The sequence below is a fragment of the Mercenaria mercenaria genome, chromosome 2 (genome assembly GCF_021730395.1).
Source record: "Mercenaria mercenaria strain notata chromosome 2, MADL_Memer_1, whole genome shotgun sequence".
Lineage (NCBI taxonomy): Eukaryota > Metazoa > Mollusca > Bivalvia > Venerida > Veneridae > Mercenaria > Mercenaria mercenaria.
The window spans coordinates 104,679,033-104,703,337 of record NC_069362.1 but is presented as its reverse complement, the minus strand read 5'-3'; the positions used below and the strand labels follow the sequence as shown (position 1 = coordinate 104,703,337).

Here is a 24,305-nt window from a genome sequence, read left to right as displayed (position 1 = left end):
CAAAAGTATGGTAACAAATAAAAGGTATTAATAATTTTCTATTATTTTCCTTTTGTTTATTAGTTCTTGAATAAAACTCTGAAGCTCTGAAGTATCTTAATTGGTAGGACATTGTAGTTGGTAACTTACTTTACATTCCACATCAATGTTTGTACTTGAAATTGCTTTGTTGAGCTCACTGAAGTCCCGTAAAAATTTCTATTGTTTTAGTTTATTGTCTGTAATAAAGGTACCAAACCTTGATATTAAAGTATAAGAATTGTTCTTTTATGGTGGAAAAAGGAAACTATTTGGTTGAATCATAACATTTTGGAAAGAACCGATTATTCTTTTTTTTTTGTCATTCACCAGAAATTAAAAACTTGATGACACCCCATATACTGATTGTAAAATAAATATCTGACTTCAAGTATGAAGTACATAGCACGATTCATCTTTGAAGGCAATGCACTGCATCAAAATATTACCAGTAATGAAGAGGCACTTTTTAATCTTTATTATTATGAAGAGTGAGTGTGTGTGTGTGTGTGTATTCGGGTTTAGCGGCTTTTTCAATAATTTTTCGGTCATGCAAACAACTGTACTTACTTGTAGCAGTGAGCACAACGTCCAACTTCATAGTGCTGTCTCACTGGAATATCACACGTGGACATGTGATACCCTGCCTAGTCACATTATACCGACACCGAGCTGACCAGCCCACTGTCCTAGGACTTCTTAATGCCAAGCGCCAAGCAAGGACGCTACCAGTACCATTTTTCATGTATTTGGTATGACGCGGTCAGTGATCGAACCTGCGACCTCCCGCACCAGAAGCGGTTGCTGTACCACTAGGCTACCAAAGCAGTTTATTATGAAGAACTTGAATGAGGAACGGTGGACAGATCCCCTTAATGAAGGGGATTTCTGTGGCCAAGCGGTTGAGGTTGCTGACTTGGAATCACCTCAGCATGTCTGTCTGTTCCTATTATTGTGTTAAGAAACATGTAAGGCCAGTGGTCCTAACCAGGTGCCCATCATCTCTGTCCCAACAGGGCACCATAACTCTTCCTCCATATTTAATAGCTGGAAAATGAAAGCACGACTTGCATTGTGGTGAGGTCTAGAAAAACCCATGAAAAAGCAAACTCTTTAAAGCTCCAGTAGAACAAAACGATAGTCGCATATATTATGTAGTTTTTTTTTTTTGTTTTTTTTTTAAGAGTCTTGTGGCAACATGGTGTAACAATTCAGTCTTTATCACATACATTTTTCAAACGTAAGACTGGCAACATGCAGCACAGAAATAAAACTAACAACTATAAAATAAATGTTTATTTTTCTATTTCGTACACATGAATTACAAAACATTTTATTGCACATGATTCATAGCCATTACATAATGAATTTATATCCTGATAATGTATTAATGGAGTACAAATACATCACTTAATCATCCAAAACAAACAAGATTTCTTCATTTGGGGATGGACACAGCAACAAAAAAACAATACTGTTAGTAAACTGTTACCAAAATCTGTGAACCCATTCCCAGCCCCCCTCCTCTCCCCCAATACCCCACTAACAGCAGACAGTCTTTGGAGGATACTCATTAAACAGGCATTTACAACTGCATAATAACACTTCTGAAAATATTGTGATATAATCAAAATTATACAGTATTTTTTGTTAATAAACCACTATAATTACCCATAAACTTAATCATCCATTTATCCATTACAAATTAAATCACATACTTAATGTGATATGGTTTCAATTTATGTCTTTTTGTTTCTCTTTGTACTGAATGATTGCCCAAAAACACTTTTCCTTTTCATTACACAGACTTACTGACCATAACAATACTTGAATTATAATTCTTTCATATTCCCCGGTCACATTTCCTTTTTTGATATGTAGTGTTATCAACATATATGTGTTTTAACTCATAAAAAAAGCAATAATCTTTAAAAATATGCATGAAATACCATTCTTTCAGATTTACAACACATTATGATTTTAAGAAATAATAATCTTATCTAATGTGTTCCATGGATACTAAATCAATCAATTTTTACCACTGGCATATCAACATAAAATCAATATTCATGACACCAGATTGCCTGGTTTGCCCTATGTTCTCCTCCATGATTACGGAGTGTCAAATTATTGTTTTTATCACAGTTGTCAATATTCATCCTATCTCTTACATCAGTCTTGGAAGAATATACTGTTGAAATTAAGGCTACACAACTTCTTCACTTCATCTGAAATAAATACACAAACATTTCAACGGCAAATAATTTCCAACTTGTGTTAGGATGACATTTAGATAAGTAACAGAGTCTAATATAATATTTCTTTGGTTCAATACCAGTTTTCAACAGTACAATGTATTTCTTGTTATATAAAAGCTGTTAAACTTTAGCCTGCTGGCAGTAAGTAATTCTGATTTGCAACCAGTGCAGACCAAGATCAGCCTGCACTGTCTGCTATTCAGTCAGTAAATTTTCATTGAACACCCCTTTGCATAATAAGTGGTACTGCCCAAATGATGGACCGGTCCATTTTAGAAATTTAAGCAGGGTAAATGTTATTTAACCTAATCTGTTTCTGGATAAAGTATCTAATTTGTTCATGGATTGACTCAACAGCAAAACCTACAAAACTTAGTCATCCTGCCCACTTATCTAAACAGGGAGAGCACAGATGAACATATATCATGGCATTGTGAGTTTGATCCTCAAGCAAGGCATAAGTTCTCCGTGACAATTTGATCAAAGACGTTGTGTCTAATATCAAATTGTCCTCCACTTCTGATTCATGTGGGGAAGTTGTATTGGTACAGAATCCAGGAATCCTGGTTAGGTTAACTGTCCACTGTTATTTAACCGAAGTACTGTTGAAAAACAGCGTAAAACAAAACTTAATCCCTATGAATATTAATGATTTAACTATAATCATTGCTAATGTCTACTATACAATTTTGATAATTTTGTGCAAAACACAGATCATACTTTACCACTTCTATTAACTACTAATCCAAGCCTTCTGATTTCGTAAGAATAATTTAAGTTTTGTAAATCCCAAGAAAAAAATTATTCATAAAGAAATACAAACCATTCACTTCAATAAGGTTTAGATTTTTCTGGTTTATAACAACCACCATTTCCCTTTGATCTGACTTCTTGCCGACCACCCAACAATCTGCCATTGTTTTAACAAATGTTTCCCCATCTTGGTGATTTCTGTTAAACACAAAATTAACAACAGTTGTAATTCTATGTGTCAAGATAAGACAGAACAAGAGCACCGCCTTGCGGGTGCTGACGCTCATCTGATTTTTTTTGTGTAATAGAAATATTGTCCTACCCATGAATTTCTAAGTCTAAAAAGGGCCATCATTCTTGCAAAAAGCAGGATAGAGTTATGTTTCTTGATGTACAGTGTCCACTTATGATGGTGAAAAACTGTTGCAAGTTTTAAAGCAATAGCTTTGATAGTTTATGAGAAAAGTTGACTTAAACATAATACTCAACCAAGAAAATGATTTTCTAAGTCCAAAAGGGGCAATAATTATTGCAAAAATCAGGATGGAGTTACGCTGCTTGCTGTACAGGGTCAGCTTATGATGGTGAACAAGTGTTGCAAGTTTCAAAGCAATAGCTTTGATAGTTTAAGAGAAAAAGTTGACCTAAACATAAAACTTAACCAAGAAATCTGATATTTTCTAAGTCCAAAAGGGGCCATAAATCTTGCAAAAAGCAGGATGGAGTTATGTTTCTTGCTGTACAGGGTCAACTTATGATGGTGAACAAGTGTTGCAAGTTTTAAAGCAATAGCTTTGATAGTTTAGGATAAAAGCTGACCTAAACATAAAACTTAACCAAGAAAACTGATTTTCTAAGTCCAAAAGGGGCAATAAATCTTGCAAAAAGCAAGATTGAGTTATGTTTCTTGCTGTACAGGGTCAGCTTATGATGGTGAACAAGTATTCCAAGTTTCAAAGCAATAGCTTTGACAGTTTGGGAGAAAAGTTGACCTAAACATAAAACTTAACCAAGAAATCTGATATTTTCTAAGTACAAAAGGGGCCATAAATCTTGCAAAAAGCAAGATGGAGTTATGTTTCTTGCTATACAGGGTCAGCTTATGATGGTGAACAAGTATTTCAAGTTTCAAAGCAATAGCTTTGATAGTTTAGGAGAAAAGCTGACCTAAACATAAAACTTAACCAGGCAACGCCGACGCAGACGCCGACGCCGACAACCGCTCAAGTGATGACAATAACTCATCATTTTTTTTCAAAAAATCAGATGAGCTAAAAACATGTCTGCCATAATGTCATTTACACTTAGACAACTACTAAATACTTATTTTTTTTGTAATATTAAATGTCAGAAAAAAAATCTTATTATTTTCATATTTTGCAATGCTTTAAATATATGTGTAGTTTTTAAAATATATTGAAAAGTCATTTTCTGTTAGTTACATAACTGATACTGGAGTTAAATAGAAGGAATTAGCATACACACAAAAAAATCAATGAACCAGTCTACAATCTTGATGTTTTTCCTTATGTGTAATGATCATAATGACTTAACCCTTATCATGCTGGACACAACTGAATCTCCCTTTGCGACCAGTGTAGTTCATGATCAGCCTGTACATTCATGCAGTCTGATCAAGATCTGCACTGTTTGCCATTCAGTCAGTATCTTTTTGGTAAACACCCCTTTTAACAGTTAATGGTACTGTCCCAACTGAAAGATGAACAAGTTCATTATAGACATTTAGCAGGGTAAGGGTTAAGTTATAAAAGAAACAACTGCAATACTATCTCAAATGTTGCTTCTCTTTGCTAGCCCAGTTTAAATGTTGGGAAGAAGATCCCAAGTGCCCCTTTCCCACATTATTTCACACTAAAGCAGGTATCTGGGTAGAACCACTGGCCTTCTGTAAGCCAGCTGGATGACTTCCTTACATGAAAGGCTTCTACACCCCAAGCCATTTGTGGTGAGGAGCAAGTGATTTGCAGGCAACAGCCTCAACGGTCAAACTGTTTTTTGTACCTCTGTAGGTCGGAACTGATATCACACAGCAGTTTGAGAGTGTCCTGACTGATAAACACTCCCAAATTTTTTCTGCTGTCTACATGTACTGTCGTCTTCTGAGCAAGGTTCATATGGTTGAAATAGATGTACTTGAATATTGGTTCGGAACTGTAATGCAAAATAGAGTTCATAAAAAACTTTACAAGGAAGAATTTGATAAAACAAAATACATCATTGCAATCAAATCAGGACTGAAACAAGTAAATTTGACTGAATGGAGTGTGAAACAATATAACTCCTCTTCCCCTAAGGGGGCATAAAAATACGGGTAATGTTCATTTGAAACATGCTAACAAAATAATTTCAAATTAAAATGGTGACATATGATTTTAGTTACAAAATATTTTGTAGGCTCACAGAAACCAGAAAGGGTTAACTGCTATACTTACATTGGCTGTTGTTTCTTTGATGAATATTGTTCCCCTATCTCGGAAGCCAGATTTGATAACTGCTGACCGAGAAAGCTGTCTAACTTCTTACATAGATCTATGTTCACTACAGTACTAGCTGTAAAAATATAAAATGTCATTAATCTTTGTTATATACATTTCTCAACAAATTATCTGTTAAATATCTCCTTGCAAAATCTAAATCTCTACCTGAAATATAGAGAATAAATGTATACCAATCTCATATTAGCATTTAAAACTGCCAGTAGACAAACTTATACAAAACAAGAATAAGGCACAGTTTGCATTTCAAGAATGTTGTTGTTTTCTTTTGAGATATAAAAAAACAAGAGGGCCAAGATGGCCCTAAGTCGCTCATCTGAGAAACATACCATAACAGTGTAAACATGTTTGACCTAGTGATTTCATGGAAACAAATATTCTGACCAATTTTCATTAAGATTGGACCAAAAATGTGGTCTCAAGTGTAAACATGTATTTTCTTCAATTTGACCTAGTGACCTAGTTTTTGAGCCAAGATGACCTACATTCGAATTTGACCTAGATTTGATCAAGGCAATCATTCTGACCAAATTTCATGAACCTCAATTGAAAAATACAGCCTCTATCCCATACAAAATGTTTTTCTTTTATTTATTCTAGTGACCTAGTTTTTGACCCTAGATGAACCATATTCGAACTTGACCTTAATTTCATCAAGGCTATCATTCTGACCAAATTTCATGAAGATCAGTTGAAAAATACAGCCTCCATTGCATACACAAGGTTTTTCTTTGATCTGACCTAGTGACCTAGTTTTTTGACCCCAAATGACCCATTTTCGAACTTGGCCTAGAATTCATCAAGGTAATCATTCTGAACAAAATTCCTGAAGATCAATTGAAAAATACACCCTTTATCGCATACACAAGATTTTTCTTTGATTTGACCTAGTGACCTAGTTTTTAAACCTAGATGACCCATTTTCGATCTCGACCTAGATTTCATCAAGGTAATCATTCTGACAAAATTTCATGAAGATCAGTTGAAAAATACAGCCTCTATCGCATACACAAGCTAAATGTTGACAGACGACAGACAGACAGACGCCGGACATGGAGTGATCACAATAACTCACCCAAGCATTGCTCGGGTGAGCTAAAAAGACAGAAAGTCCTATATCAATCATAAATATTTTTTTTTTTTTGTAAACTATTAAAGACATCCATGTGCATTGCTAAAAAAGTTTATTTTAAGACAGTAACTGTAAAGTTTAAATTTAAACAATCTACTTTAAATGAATTCAACTTGATAAACTGGCTGTGTTAGGGCTACATTAATGATTTACAATTAAATGTCCTGAATAACAGTCTTTTGTTAAAAAAACTTCCAGCTTTTTAGTGGTAGTACACACTGATATTGCACTTAGCTATGTAAGTAATTGTTCTGTACTGTTTTAAACTTAACACATAACTGTTTATGCACACAAACATGTTGATTTTATGTTTATTTAAGAAATAATTTATAGCAAAAGAGTGCTTTAACACTATTTATGCACCATGGGTTGTTATACATTGGGCGTAATAATTTCACGAGGGCGCAGCCCGAGTGAAATTATTTGAACGACGTATTACCACCCGAGTGTATAAATAGTGTTAAAGCATGCTTGTGCTATAAATTATTTCGATTCTAATATGCCCTTAATCTCAAACATTAGATAGACTAGAGATGCTATGTAAAATGTCTAGCTTCTTTAGATGGTTTAGACGAGTGGATCCAATTATATGGTCTGGATGAGTGGATCCAATCAGTAATTCAAGGGCCATAAATCAAAAGTGCTTGGGTGGATTTGGCTAGTTACCGAACTTGGCTAAGGTCTTATGGCCAAACGCATTTTGGTCAAGTTTAGTGAAGATCGTATGAGAAATGTTGGATTTAGAGAGCGGACAAGAGTAAAAAGGCGGATGTTTCAGTAATTCAAGGGCCGTAACTCCAAAATGCCTAGACCGATTTGGCTAGTTATCAAACCTGGCCGAGGTCTCATGGTCAAACACATTTTGTTCAAGTTTGGTGAAGATCGGATGAGAAATGTTCGACTTAGAGTGCGGACAAGAGTAAAACTGCCAATTTTTCGATAATTCAAGGGCCGTAACTCCAAAATGCATGGACCGATTTGGCTAGTTATCGAATCTGGTGAGGTCTCGTGGTCAAACACATTTTGTTCAAGTTTGGTGAAGATCGGATGAGAAATGTTCGACTCAGAGTGCGGATAAGAGTAAAACTGCCAATTTTTCGATAATTCAAGGGCCGTAACTCCAAAATGACTGGACCGATTAGGCTAGTTATCAAACCTGGCCGAGGTCTCATGGTCAAACACATTTTGTTCAAGTTTGGTGAAGATCGGATGAGAAATGTTTGAATTAGAGTGCGGACAAGAGTAAAAAGGCCGATTTTTGGTAATTCAAGGGCCATAACTCCAAGACGCCTGGACCGATTTGGCTAGTTATCGAACTTGGCCGAGCTATTATAGTCAAACACATTTTGTTCAAGTTTGGTGAAAATTGGATAAGAAATGTTCGACTTAGAGTGCGGACAAGCTTTGTGACAGACACACAGACTGGAGTAAATCAATATGCCTCCCACACCACTGTGTGGTGGGAGACATAAATATAGAAGCGCTCTTTCTTGGTCGCAATAAAAACTTTGACGTCATCGCACGTAAACTTGACATCATTCTAGCGTAAGAGTGTTTTAACAGAGGCAAGCATGTTAGAATTAGATATAATGAAGAAAGCACTCATATTTCTAAATATAAATTTGGGTCTGATATATCTTTAAGAACAGACAAAGGCATGCAATTCTGCATCTTAACAGTTCACATGTGGCAGGAGTAGTGCCTTTCAACACATTTTTGTTTTATTGTTGTAGTTGTTTTTAATAAATAATTCCTAAAACAGTGAATCTCATTGTTTTCACTTTCTCTTTCCCTGCATTAACATATAAGAATAAGATACTTTCTAAATTTAACTAGTGCTGTCCGTAAAACAGCAGGCTCAATGCACTTTTCTCAGAGCTTGACTCTGAATAAGAGCTTTGCAGGCAAAAACTTTATAAAACTTTAACCAAAACATTTTAAGTTAAAAAGGAGCATAACTCTGTAAAATTTCAAATCAGAGTATGGGAACTGTTTTTCCTGGTGTAGACTTTGATAGTAAATAAATATTTTAAGTTTCAAGTCAAAAGCTTTGATAGTAACAAAGATATCTGACTTTATAAAAAACTTTAACCAACAGCGACGGTGACAGGGCAAACAGCTAAAAAGTTGAAATAGCTCTACAGGCAAGTTGTTTTATAGTGATCTTTTCACCATAGTGATAACATGACATATATGAGCCGTGCCATGAGAAAACCAACATAGTGGCTTTGCGACCAGCATGGATCCAGACCAGCCTGCGCATCTACGCAGTCTGGTCAGGATCCATGCTGTTCGCTAACTGTTTCTCTAATTGCAAAAGGCTTTAAAAGCGAACAGCATGGATCCTGACCAGACTGCGCGCATGCGCAGGCAGGTCTGGATCCATGCTGGTCGCAAAGCCACTATGTTGGTTTTCTCATGGCGCGGCTCATATGTAAATTTCTAACACTTACAGTTAAGGAGCAAACATACACTGGCACTGAGAGCTCTATACACTATAAGAAAGCACTCTTCATTTTCGTGTTCTGTATTTATATACAGCCGTGGAATCTTTCCCATGTTCTTCTCATCATTAACATTTGGTGGACCTGTTATAAATCTGAAAAATATTTCACAATTAACATTACAGCTCATCACATGCTGTGAAATCATTTTATTTTGTTGGTATAAAATTCCCTGGTTTTAGCCAAAATGGCTGTTTCCTGGTAAATTTTAATTTGTGGATATCAGCTGGTGAAGATACAACATTTTATTTGTTCTTTGGGATTTAAATTCCTGGACTGACATAACCACAAATTCCACAAAAATTAATTCCTCATGTGTACTAATAAGTCTACAGTACTAGTTTTTAAGCTCTGTTAAGTTATAACAGAACTTCATAAAATGGAATATCAATTGTTACAAAAGATGAATAATTGTATAACATTAATATATTATTCTATCACAAAGATGATATCCTGAAGTCTGTCTTACCTATCAGTTTAACATCATCTAAAATATACTGGAAAATAAATTTTATGATCTGATAAAAAGACAACAGGGCCATGATGGCCCTATATATCGCTCACCAGAGTTGATCTGGCCTACTGACATAGTTTTTTACCCCACATGAGCCAGTTTCCAATTTAACCTAGAGATCATCAAGACAAACATTCTGACCAAGTTTCATAAAGATCACAAACTTTTCTTTTGATCTGACCATGTGACCTAGTTTTTGACCCTAAAGGACCCAGATTAAAACTTGACCTAGAGATCATCAAGACAAACATTCTGACCAAGTTTCATAAAGATTGAGTCACAACTGTGGCCTAAAGAGTGTTAACAAGCTTTTCCTTTGATCTGGCCTACTGACCTACTTTTTGACCCCACATGATCCAGTTTCAAAAATGACCTAGAGATCATCAAGGCAAACATTCTGTTTCACAAGTTTCATAAATAGTGCGTCACACCTGTGACCTCTAGAGTGTTCACAAGCTTTTCCTCTGATCTGGCCTACTGACATAGTTTTTGAACTTACATGACCCAAATTCAAACTTGACCTAAAGGACATCAAGACAAACATTCTGACCAAATTTTTTATCATAAAGATTGAGTCAAAACATTGGCCTCTAGAGTGTTCACAAGCTTTTCCTTTGATCTGGCCTACTGACCTAGTTTTTGACCCAACATGACCAAGTTTCAAACCTGACCTAGAGATCATCAAGGCTAACATCCTGAACAAGTTTCATAAAGATTGGGTCACAAATGTGGCCTCTAGAGTGTTCACAAGCTTTTCCTTTGATCTGGCCTACTGACCTAGTTTTTGACACCACATGACCAAGTTTCAAATCTGACCTAGAGATCATCAAGACTAACATTCTGACCAAGTTTCATAACGATCGGATCACAAATGTGGCCTCTAGAGTGTTCACAAGGCAAATGCTGACAGACTGTGCACGCCGGACGCTGACGCACGACGGACAATGACCGGTCACAATAGCTCACTTTGAGCACTTTGTGTTCCGGTGAGCTAAAAATTCTCAGGACATCTTTTTTATTTTTTTGTATCAAAATTATTTTTATAATTCTCAACCAGTCCCTGACTTACTTGCCAAAATGTACATTTCCTAAGCTTGGCATGGACATGTTTCTGCTGATTAATGTTGAAGAGTGTTGCTGGCCGCTGGACTGAAGTTCTTGCTCCAGATAGGCTGGGAACAAACTTGTGGTGAGGTACTTGTACATAATTCTCATATCATCTTGCTCTAAACCTGACCTACAATACACATGTAAATTACATTTTTTGTTTACTTTTAAAATGTCTTTGATGTGTTTCAAATGACACCCGACACAATTTAAGTTATTCAGCAACTTCAAAGCTTTAATGGTGGAAGACAACTCTATGTTCCCTCCAAACATTATTTCAGATATGGTTGGGCACCTGAGCAGAACCACAGATCTTCCTCAAACCAAATAGATGGCTTCCTTACGTCACAACCAAACGAGGACTCAAACCCACAGACAAATGATTTGAAATAATAGCAACCAAAAGCACTTGGGCACAGAGGCTTAATTGGTCTTTTATCATTTCATCAGAAACATGTGTAACAACATGAGTGCTTGAGTGAACATCCTTTAAATGATTAATTAAATATTAAAGGAAAATGGTAGTTACTGCATTTCATTTGTGATTTTCCAAAATGCCATATAAATACTGAGCTGGGTATAAAATCTAGTTTTACTGACATTTTCAACACTTCAAAAATGGCATAGTTAGCCGACACATATGAGAAATATATACAGTGAAGGGTAGAGCTGGTTAGTTAATTGCCAGAGTCTGCAGAAGAAAAAATATTCCTTGAGTATAATTTGTCTGTAAAAACAACAGGCAGATGTTTTAGCTGGCCTATTGTGTTTTCCAACAATCAAAAACATTTATCACACTTTGAAAGCTCACCAAGTGGCAATCATCAGTTTCTCAATCAAAGGTTAAAAGCCACTAAATTGCTATGTTTTATGGCAATCCTAAAATGACAATGACTTTTCAACCACCTTTGTCTTGAAAAAAGAAGTTTATACTGATTTCAACTTGTAAAAAAAAACACAATGAAATAACATCATAAACGACAAATTCTTACCAGACCAGCTGGTCGTTATAAAGGAATGCTGTATATTTCACCCCTGGGAATGTTGACTCCAGACTGTTGATAAAACACTGTACTTTCAGATAGGTGTTCTTATCCAATGGTAGAAATGATATCCCACTAAATACATCTAATAAATCACTCTGTCCTAGACGAAGAGTTAGTAAATACTGAAAAAAATATATTAACAGATGTCATTATCCATTCTGAACAAGCAACATATTAAAGGAAACAACTAGACAAATTGAAGTAAATAAAAATAATTCCCAGAAATAAAAATATTGTTCAAAGCTGTGGTGACAAGAGCTCCGCCAAATGGGCCAATATATGCCCGAAGGGTTATATCAGAGGATGGGAGCAAAATTTAAAGAACTTGACTGTTGAAGCTCAAAGGACAGGAACAACAAAGGGAAGAAATTTAAAAAAAAAAATCTTAGTCCACAAAAAAATCCTTACCAGGTACAGATATGTCAAAATACACCTAAAAATTGGAGGTACCATGCATGTTGTACCACAGAAAAGTGGTTTCGGTTTTTCCCTACAGCCAATAATAAAAAAGTTACAAAATAAGCTATTTATAATAACATAAAAGGGAAGTAATTCCAAAAGAAAATTACTGTAAGTGAACAAAAAAGGGATCTGCCAAATAAAAACAAGAACACCGCAATGCAAAGCAATATACACACGAAACAAAATCATATGACCTTTGACCCATGAGAGTGACCCTGACCGTGAAGCAAGCCATCCGAAACACGCGCTCTGCACGTCATCTCGATGTGGTGTACATTTGTGCCAAGTTTCTTTGAAATCCTTCAAGCATTTCAAGAGTTACAGAGCAGACACGAAACAAAGTCATATGAACTTCGACCCAGAGTGTGACCTTGACCTTGAAGCAAGCCATCCGAAACATGCACTCTGCACGTCAACTTGATGCATTAAACATTTGTGTCAAGTTTCTTTGAAATCCTTCAAGGGGTTCAAGAATTACAGAGCGAACATGAAATTGCTAACAGACGAACGGACAGACTGACACCGGGGGTATAACATAATACGTCCCCTCTGGCGTATTAAAATTAGAGGCCTGTACTGGTTCTTCCTAGGAAAGACGGCTTCGTGTGTACCGGAGCTATACACCGGGCACGTTAAAGAACCAGACTGTCTATTCGCAAAGGGCTAGGCTAAGGTAGTCGGACAGGCCTGTATCTAAAACAGATTTTTCTCCGTCTGTTCTGGGGGCTTTATCTCACTCTGTCCCTCTTGTCAGATCGCTCTGTGTCTGTATTAGTAGAGGATGAATTTTGCGCCCCATGTGGCTGCATTTGCTATATGTAAAGCGCCTTTGAATGTGTTTATCATGAAAAGGGCGCTATATAAATTTGGTATAATAATAATATAATATGGTAAAAATTGCAAAAGTCCTTTCCTGCCATACTTATCCCTCGAAAAATGACCACGGTGAAAGGAAGTATATCTTTCAAGCTGCAAGAAAATGAGTATTTGCCGAACTAAATATTTAACTGTAAAAGTTTTACTGCATTAATAAACTTTTCAAGTTTGCTTCAATCTAATCAACTTTGTACTTTTTGTATGTATGATTTACATGTATATCCCAAAATAAGAACTTATATCTCCATATATATATGTTCACAGACTACTGTTATATATACATGTGTTTACCCTAGAGAAGAAATGGTCTAGCCTTTGCTGTAAGGAACTTGTCTGGCCATTAACTTTTTCTAGAAGGTAGTAGATGGAACCATTGAACAACTGAAATAAAATATGTCTCTACAATTTCTCTACAATATTTCTATTCTATAACATGTAGCCAAAGCTGGAACAAGTAAATTTTTAAACTGTTACTAATTTTTTTAAACATACAACTATAACTCAGGCAATACAGTGCATAATTATGACTTTGTCATCTACATGCAACTATTACTCGGCCAATAATATTCAACATTTACAACATTTACTAATTTAAGATACATTGTGTTACATATAACTGTTCTTTTCAGCAAATTACTCTTAATTGTTCCTCTAGGCAAATTGCATGTAACTTTTAAAAAGGCTATTACATGTAACATGATCACATTCAATTACAAATAACTATCTATTAATTTATACATTTACACCACTGTGGAATCATTTAATTTGAAAAACAGCTATTTCATGGGTACAGAAATTTGAGGATTTCAACTTTTGAACATAAAATGAATGGGAGTTTTACTTGTTTATTGGCACAGAATTTAATGGAATGACTCCACCATGAAATTTGTGAAAAATCTGTCCCCAAAAAATACCATATAAATGATCTCACAGTATCTGTTGGTTCTGCTTTTTGCTTAATTTTGATGTTTATCTGGAGTCATGCATAACTAAAACTGCTTTCCTAATGATACAATGTATGTACATGAAAATAAAATAAATACTTATAATTTTTGTAAGACTAGATTAAAGCTTACAGTAAACATTCTATATGCCTGTCTGATTACTGACTCCATGACAGGATCTTGAACATCTTCTTCATGGTACTCCAGATATACTTGACCATCTTTCGTCTTCTCACTAAATGGCACACCAACTGTCTGTAGAATTTTTTTTACAATTAGAAAATTGTGTATATAGAGTTACAGTACAGTACAAATTACTAAACATCTGTTAATACTTCTGTTACCTAAAGAACTTAAAACAAGAACTGTCACTATTGGTGACAAATGCCCCCGAAGTAGGCCCAAGAATGCGACAGTTGTATGCGCAAAAAATCACGTATCATTTTGTGACCTTGACCTAAGAGGCCTCGGTCATAAGTGTGTCACATCTTCTCAATATGGTTAACATTTGTGTCAAATTATTTTCAAATCCCATGATAAATGGCAGAGTTATGGAACAGACAAGAAACACCTTTGACTTCTAAATGTGACCTTGACCTTCGAGCTAGGGGTCTGGGTCTCGCACATGACACCTCATCTTATTATAGGGAACATTTATGTCAAGTAATTTCAAAATCGCTTCATCAATGGCAGAGTTATGGACCGGACAAGAAACAGACCATGTTAATCTTTGACCTCTAAGTGTGACCTTGACCTTGGAGCAAGGGCTCTGGGTCTTGCTCATGACATGTTGTCTCATTATGGTGAACATTTATGCCAAGTAATCTCAAAATCCCTTAATGAATGGCAGAGTAATGGACCCGACACGAAATATACCCTGTTAACCTTTGACTTGTAAGTGTGACCTTGACCTTGGAGCTAGGGGTCTGAGTCTTGTGCACGATATGTCGTCTCATTATGGTAAACATTTATGCCAAGTTGTTTCAAAATCCCTTCATGGATGGCAGAGTTATGGACCGGACATGAAACAGACCATGTTAACCTTTGACCTCTAAGTGTGACCTTGACCTTGAAGCTAGGGCTCTGGGTCTTGCGCGTGACATGTCATCTCATTATGGTGAACATTTATGCCAAGTTATTTCAAAATCCCTTTATGGATGAAGAGTTACAGCCCGGACAAGAATTTACTGGACACACGGACGGACAGTGTGATTTTAATACGCCCGCCTTCAGGGGCATAAATAGAAGCCCTAACAACAGAATTTTTCTGATATTCCACGATCATATTAAGTACAGTGAAACACCTTTCACTTATCAGCAACTTGAGCACCAGAGCTCACTTGAGCAATTAATACCATCCCCTGTTGTATTCCTTACATTTTCTAATTTTGAATTGCTTGAAGTCCCTGGACAACTAAAGCATTTTGTTCACATCCCTTGGGACCTCAAGTGATCTGTGTTTACTGTATATCCAAAGGACCTAAGACCTATAAATTAGACAGAATCTTGAGTGAAATTTTCAGCAAATCTTGTAACCATATGAGATCTACATTAACAATAAAGACATTTTTTTTGTAAACTGCTTCTAAGCGTCTGATAAGTTGATCCGGGTGATACATGTTTTTAAAAAAAAAAAAAAATCGGCGAAGCTATGATTTTCTTGCTTATTATTTCTTTCGTATTTCTGACAAATGTTTAAACAGAAATGAAGCTTGCCACAATGCCGTAAAACTAACTAAACTTACAGCAAAATCAAGATATTTTAGTACAGCAAAATTTTCAATAACTTTTTTTATTGAATAATATGAGTGAGATTAAAATTAGCATCACTGTGAAAACATCAAAGTACCTTAGGGCTATTTTTGGCATAAAGAACAGCCTAACTCGCTATACCTACTCTTGCTGTTGAAAGACAAAAAATGAAATTTAATAACAGTTTAAAATCAAATACAATAAATAACAAAAGGCATAACCAGTAGTAACTGGACAACTATTAATTAAATATCATATAATTTTGAGCTGCACCATGCTGGTCACAAATGCACTATGTTGGTTTTCTCATGGTGGGCTCAGTTTTATAGTATAATACTTAAAATACACAACTCTTACCATAATCATCCAGAAGTCTTTCTCTGGCTGGAAGAAAATCTGTCTGGTTTTCTGTGTATGTAAACTCTCACATGGCTTATCTGAGAATGTTCTGTGGAAAAAAATCAGCCAAATATTAAATTTTTCAAGTTTTAGATCAATATCTGTCAAAAAATAAGTAAACAGGATATTATGTGATAACCAGAATTCTGCTACATGTTTCAGCATAACTTAAGCTATAACTTAACCTTGACCTTTTTTACAAAACATTCTACCCAGATAATTCATTTATTAAACATATAAGGTATTTTTTAATGTGAACATCATTCAAGATTTACAAAATTATAATGTTACAGAAAAATGAAAGAAAAGATGACAGCTATGTATATTGACAGTGCTCCATTAAAGATATTGAGATATCTGCATCCTCTTAAAGATACTCAAGTATCTGGATCCTTTTTGAGGAATTTGGATGCTCTTACAAGTTGAAGTATGTAGATGCAGTTAAAGAGATTGAGGTATACAAATCCTCTTCAAGAGATTGAGGTTATCTGGATCCTCTTAAAGAGACTGAGGTTATCTGGAATACCCTAAAGATACTGAGGTACCTAGATCATTTTAAACTGACTGAGGTTTCTAAATCCTCTTTAAAAATTGAGGTATCTGGATCCTTTTAAATATACTGAGGTATCAAGATCCTCTTAACAAGACAGAAGTATCTGAATCCTCTTAAAGAGACTAGGGTTTCTGGATCCATTTAGAGACTGAGGCATTTAGATCCTTTTAAAGAGACTGAGGTATCTGGATCCTCTTAGAGACTGAGGCATTTAGATCCCCTTAAAGAGACTGAGGTATCTGGATCCTCTTAAAGAGACTGTGGTATTTGGATCCTCTAAAATAGACTGAGGTATCTGGATCCTCTTAAACAGACTGGGGTTTCTGAATCCTTTTAAAGAGGCTGATGTATCATGTATAATCTTCTCAAAGAAACTGAAGTATCTGGATCCTCTTAAAGAGTCAAAGGTTATCTTGATCCACTTAAAGATACTTAGGTATCTGGGTCCTCTAGTTTAATGCTTCAAACCAGCAAGCACAGAGTATCAGAATCTTTCTTTTCTTTGGTATTATTTCAAATGATTCAAAATAAAACATGTATGTAATACACTTACTGTGTAAATGTGATTATAGCTTCACAAAGACCAATATGTTTGATTTGCGTGTCTATGTCCGTGTTCTTAGGAAAATAAAACATAATCTTCTTGTCCTCCTGTAAATGAAAGTATGGGTCAAAGGTTTTGAAGTTCTACAGACATCATGACTTGAATAAATAAAGATGCACATGAGAAGACAAGATAGTTCAGAAACAATAGCTACTTAAGCTCTTCATATTGGCTATAACTGCTCCTCTATTCTATTCTACAGCACAGACAGTTGTTCCATTCACAAATACTCTTATAAAGGCTGTATGTAAAAAAATCATTTAATTTCGTGAGCATGAAATTTCGTGGTTTTGGTCAAAACAGCAATTTCGTGGGAATATGAATTCATTGATTTCAACTTATGAACATAAAATAAATGGGAATTTTACTTGTTTTTTGGGATTAAATTTCGTGGATTGACTCAACCATGAAAGCCACGAAAATCAGTCCCCCACGAATATTAATGAGTTCACACTACATTTCCTCCCTTAAAACCATAGGTCCACTCTAGTGAAACAAAAGGAGGAGACTATTAAACTTAAGCTTTCATCATCTAGCTAAAATAAATTTGCACAGAATTATTCAAATGTTCTCCTTGATGAAGACAAAACAATTATCTATATTCGTTTCTCAGCTACCTTAAATTCACTACTTCGTAGATACAGTGCCTAGGATTTATGTCTTAATTTCAGCTTAAATTGTGGATATGAATCTATTTTATTAGACTTAAAACATTTTCTGATGTCATACAATATGCAAGCATCTGACAACCTTTTTACATTGAGATAAGTTCTTCTCGCATTAACCCAGTTATAATTGGGGATTAAATATTTATCAATGGCTTGATAGGTAGGACTAATTGCAAGAGCGGCTACACTGAAATTCAGGGGTGGCGAAATCTGATTTTGACTTGCTTGTCCGTTTTTGTCAATTGCTATTTTGTACTTGTCCGTATGATAGTTATATAGTAAATATTGGTCAAATTTCACTTGTTCGTTCAAGCTTTGGGACAACCTGGGCGATACGGAAAATTGAATTTGCCACCCCTGAAATTAAAATGAAAGTTTCTGAAAAACTTAAATAACATGTTTCAAAATGATAATTTCAAGACTTAAATATTATATTCGGTCTCAAATATTGTATATAAGAAACCAACCTTAATTTTTTAATTGTTTTTCATAACTTAAAATTTTAGGTACTATCTCTACACTACTGGGTAGTCATCAATTTCTTACAAAGAACAAGTCTGTACTTCTAAGAAATCACGAATGCTACTAGTCATGTTAACTGACTGTCACATACAGCCAAAACTGATGTGAAAAAAACAACAAGACAAACCCTCAATATCATATTTTACCTCTCCCTCTCTTGGTCCATAGGTTGGGTTAAATATGAAGAAGTTCTTCAAACAAATCTGCCCTTTTGACTGAGACATGGCTGGTCTTTTTAGCACTATCTATAAATATAAAACAGTAGAATATTTTAAGGTATTAGATCACTAATAGTAATGTTTACAAAATGGCATTTGCTTGGTATATTCTGAAAGGTAACCGTGTTTTGCACTATTTTGCAATTTTTAAACAACTTTTACCGTGCCGTTTTTTATAAATTTTGTATAAGTTATGGTATCTCTTCAAGCTCAAGTAGAGACAAATTTCAAAGTGATAGCCACTATCCAAAACGTTTGCAGAGAACTCATTTTACCATTAATTTCAATAAAAGAAACATCAAACTATTGGTAAGCAATTATAAAACACAAAATAAAAATGGCAATATCATTTTTTCTATGGTGACTCAAGTAAACGGATTTAATGAGACAGAATTCATACTTCAACATTGAAAAAATAAGGTTGAATGCTGTGTTTCTGTTTTGAATTTTGCTTACTTCATTTGAAAATAACCTTAGGGCAGACGTAAAACCTACCTAATTTTCTTCCACAATGTATAATCTAAGAGTGAAAGCAAAATAGAGAGCTTTCACCGCGTGTAACTCAATATTTTTAAAGATGTGTAACCCTACCCCTTCTGTTTAAGTAGTAAATTCACTTTGAACACCAAGAAATCGCTTATAAGATTCATCTTTTTCCATTTTTGTACAAGAAATCAATAATAAGTCTTGAAAGAAGTAAAAACTTACTAGAAAAAAAGGAAAAGGAAAAACAAGAGCTGTCTCCATAGGATGACACATGCCCCCGATGGCACTTTGAATGAGTAGTTATGGCCGATGTTAGAGTTTAGGACCTTTGACCTACGGAGCTGGGTCTTGCGCGCGACAAGTCGTCTTACTGTGTCACACATTCATGCGTAGTTATTTTAAAATCCATGCATGAATGACAAAGATATGGACCGGACACGCCCATCAATGCACTATCATGAAAAATGACCTTTAACGTCTAAGTGTGACCTTGACCTTTGAGCTACGGACCTGGGTCTTGCGCGCGTCACGTCGTCTTACTGTGGTACACATTCATGCCAAGTTATTTGAAAATCCATCCATGGTTGACAAAGATATGGACCGGACACGCCCATCAATGCACTATCCTTTAAAGTCTAAGTGTGACCTTGACCTTTGAGCTACGGACCATGGTCTTGCGTGCGACACGTCGTCTTACTGTGGTACACATTCATGCCAAGTTATTTGAAAATCCATCCATCGATGACAAAGATATGGACCGGACACGCCCATCAATGCACTATCCTTTAATGTCTAAGTGTGACCTTGACCTTTGAGCTACGGACCTGGGTCTTGCGCGCGACACGTCATCTTACTGTGGTACACATTCATCCCAAGTTATTTGAAAATCCATCCATCGATGACAAAGATATGGACCGGACACGAAAATTGCGGACAGACTGACAGACCGACAGACTGACAGACGGTTCAAAAACTATATGCCTCCCTTTGGGGGCATAAAAAAATTGGTCCCAGTAGGGCTTGAACCTACGCGCCCCTCCCCCCCCCCCTAAGAATTGCAGTAAAAGTAGGTTTTGAATACACTTCAAAAAGGAGGTTCTCTATTAGTGATCTAATACCTTAAAGCTTTATTTTTGGTAACATAAACTGCATGGGTAACAGATCCATTGCAACATACTTTTGTAAACATGGAAAACCTTTAAATGTTGACTTATCTGTTCCAGACTACTAATACTAAATGGTCAACTTAAAATTGTTTCTGTGTTCAGTAATCAAATCAGTAAATGATGTTATTCAGTACCAGGGCTTCGAAAATTTGCCGGTTTGTCGGTTTTGGACCGATTTTTGACTTTTCAGACCGATTCGTGAAGTGAAAAAACGAAAAAAATCGGCCCCGTAAAAATGGAGAAAAGTACCGGTATAAATTTCGGTCTGATATCTCAATACACGATCACCTGCCAAGTAGGAAATTGTTGGTCGCACCTTCAGATAATCAATAAACGTGTCAATCGGTCTGATTGTCACTTTGATAATCGGTCCGTAATTAGCGCGTGACGCAATCAGTGCTCGCGCGGCACATCCTTTAATGTTTGCAGACAGCCGACTGCGGTGTATTAAACATTTTTGACTGGTTTCCTAACGTTTCTGACTGGATCCAAATCATTTCGACGGGGATCCACTTCTTTTATTTAGAATCAGACGGATGGTTTATTTCAAAAGGCTATGTTTGATCACGGTAACAAACAAATGGTCGCTGCATTTAATCAAAGAGCTATAATTGTACATTATAGGTCTTTGATTTAATGAGACATCACACGGAAAACCGATAAAAATAATTTTTATAATTACTTGATTTGAAAAAATTACATGATTCATTTGTTGGGGCTCCAGTTGAAACAAATGCAGAAAATCGTCTTTGCAACCCGACTGTACAAAAAAGAAAAAAATGGACGGGCAACCACGAATGATAAAGAAAACCGGAGTGGCACTGTTTATTAAATCGGTCTTTTAAAAAACGTTTCAAAATGAAATTTTGTTTACATCAGAAGAGAACATATAACTTTATAAAATGTAGTTGCTTACTGAAGTACAACGTAAGTGAAAAGAAATATCCGTGGCCAACCCGCGTCGCGTGACGTTTTGGTACTATACATGCGGGAAATTCCATCTAGGCGTTCAAATAACGTACACATTCGGTCCACGGTAGAGTATTCTTTAAATACTGAAGCTGTTTAGCAGAGAATATGTGTCGTGTAACTCACTTTGACGCATTGTATTTTATAGAATTCCGTCAAAAAATGAAGAAACATCACTAAGTATCTGCCGTGTATACGGTATCGAAGTCACGTGCGTTGGCTTTTAGACTAGTTACCCACACGGTGTCAATGCCTCGTATTATCTCGGAAAAACATCGAAATTTAAACAAAGTAACGATCACACATAACACTGAATAACTGTCTTCATTGTATGGTAACGCGCGGTGACTGGTAACTCAGTTTTAATGCATGACATGCTTATTTCTTTACCCTATCACGTTTTACAAAATATGTAATATTGGGAATGCGGTGGGTGGGGTAGCGCCGATGTCAGGATTTTCGTTTCGGACCGATTGAGTTATCAAAATTTCCGGAGCCCAGTTCAGTACTGACAGGAGGAAGGGCACAAAGATCTTTCAAAAACGTTAGACTATTCTTGATTTGTTTTTTTTTCACAGTATAGTATAAAATATTGATGTTTTCTCCTCCATCCTAAATATTGTGGATTCATACCATGGTCAAAAGACAAACTGACATTCTGAAAATGCATTTTTGTAACATGGTTTAAAAATATAAGAGTTTTCCATTTCTATAGTATATGCATATGTGTATATATGTCAAGGTAGACTAGCCACTAGACTGATAATAAAAATATTTCTACATTTTCCCCTTTTTTTGAGGATTTCAATTTCAGAGACAATAACCAGACTATTTTAGAGATTTTCACAGAGGAATGATGTTGAAATTATCATATTGGACACAGGATATAGACTGGCTCAGTTCACTATGTAACATTTAATCATAAAAATGTAAAAAGATATATCATAGTCTAGGAGCTAGTCTAATGTCAAGGTAAAATGGTTAAACCTAGGCCATAGTTACAAAAATGTTTGTTTGCAGTAACTGTGATGACCAAAACTTTTTTGTGTAGGTAGGTAGGAAATTTTTTTGCATATAATCATATAGGTAAAAAAAAATCATCAGACTGGCCAGAAAAAAAAATTGGGTTGCAGCGATTTTCACGGGTAGGTCCCGTTACTGCAAACAAATGTTTTTTAATGATAACCCTATATACCATTGGACTTGAGAATATTTTCCACTTAAGCACAGTTTTTTTGTTGCTGTAACTGTTATGTTCTTGTTGTTCATAATGCCACTACTAGCAGGGACACTGCTTTGCAGTGAATTAAGAGCAGGAATCATTCAACTGATCAATAACATTAATTATATTTATCAGACCAAAAAACAAAACAACTGTGACTGGCCTCCATTTAATTGAAAAAATGATAAAAGTACTTGACAGATATACTTTTGAAAGGAAATGGAACAAAATTGCGTTATAAATTACTCTTTGATGCCAAGATCAAATGTCATGCTATTAGCACTGATGTCATTATGTTACGCAGACACACAAAAAAACTATTTATGTGTAAACTGTTGTTTAAGCTATTCTAAAGACATGAAATAAAAAACTTGTAAGATCAAAACTGTCTTTTAAACTTGTGAACTCAAGATTTTAACGTTATTAATTACTTTGGTGTTAAGTACAATGCAACAACTGAATATAACTCATAAACTGAAATAAGAGACTTAAAATATGAAGCGACAGGTGTGAGGAAATATCTAGACTACTCTGACACCGGTTTCAGTACACATCAGACTGCCAATAACACTAAATTGCAGAAACAAAACACAAAATATACATTCATAAAATGTCAGCAAGGTAAGTTTATGCTTTTGTAACAGTCTCGGGAAAAATGTGCAGCCCTGACCAGGACTCGAACCTCGGACCTTTGGCTTACCGTGCCAACGCTCTACCAACTGAGCTACCGAGGCCACCCGATACGAGAACCGCTACACATCTTCCCTTTTATTGCGAGACATTGGCACTCCTGGCCAATGTCTGCCGTAGACTGTTAACTGAATTCAGATGCACACCCCAGCCAAACTGCTTCGCCCGCATGGGCTCCAAGGGTGAGCATCCCGGAGGAGCCCCCAAATGTAACAGTCTCAGGAAAAATGTGCAGCCTCGACCGGGATTTGAACCTTGGACCTTTGGCTTACCGTTCCAATGCTCTACAAATTGAGCTACAGAGGCCACCTGTTACGAGAACCGCTACACATTAATCTCACAATAAATTCATTATCAGAGATGTAATCATTGCAAATACTTTATACATGAACCAGAAAATGTTCCTAATGGATTTCTATTGGGGATTTCCTAACAGAAATATGCAGAATATGTTTGGGCATGACGGAGACAGTGGCAGTCAAAAGTTATTGCGCTATCTCTATCTATCTATGTATGTTTACTAACTCACACCTCTCACTGTCCCAAAACGTCCTATTATTTGGACGTACCTGTTCAACAGGCAAAACTAATTTCATATCATTATGTATAAGAATTACTGGAGTCACAATGATTGAAAATATTATAATGTGAGTTTATGTAACACAACTTAAAGTACTTGAATCACTATGGGTACGAATATATTTGAGTACGAATCATAAAATTCATGAAGGAAGATGGCGAGCCTTAACGAAATATGAGCACAATGTACCACAAAGGAACGTCTATATATTTGATGCTTACATTCCAGTTGTGGAAAATAGCTATGTATTGTCTTTAATTACCAAAAATTCTGATTGAACTCCAGTTTCATTAAAACCGGAAATTCAATTTGTAAACATCCGGCGGTGTCAAAGTAAATGTTTCAT

At 35.7% G+C, this 24,305-nt stretch overlaps 1 protein-coding gene across 2 annotated transcripts; it reads right to left on the bottom strand.

The window, feature by feature from the left end:
• Positions 1-1,299: 1,299 nt before the first annotated feature.
• On the bottom strand, positions 1,300-24,288 carry LOC123564781 (vacuolar fusion protein CCZ1 homolog). 2 transcript variants are annotated; one of them, XM_053537421.1, is made up of 13 exons: positions 24,181-24,288; positions 18,775-18,873; positions 17,388-17,485; positions 16,240-16,330; positions 14,263-14,385; positions 13,478-13,567; positions 11,795-11,970; positions 10,765-10,932; positions 9,131-9,276; positions 5,483-5,600; positions 5,052-5,201; positions 3,100-3,227; positions 1,300-2,246 (listed from the first exon to the last, which is right to left on the bottom strand). In XM_053537421.1, exons 2-13 carry the CDS (start codon positions 18,850-18,852, stop codon positions 2,191-2,193), a joined length of 1,422 nt encoding a protein of 473 aa, XP_053393396.1. In that variant the 5' UTR covers positions 18,853-18,873; positions 24,181-24,288; the 3' UTR covers positions 1,300-2,190. The 2 variants fall into 2 exon arrangements, with proteins under 2 accessions (XP_053393396.1, XP_053393397.1); XM_053537422.1 differs by having other exon boundaries at positions 24,222-24,258.
• Between the last annotated feature and the right edge of the window lie 17 nt (positions 24,289-24,305).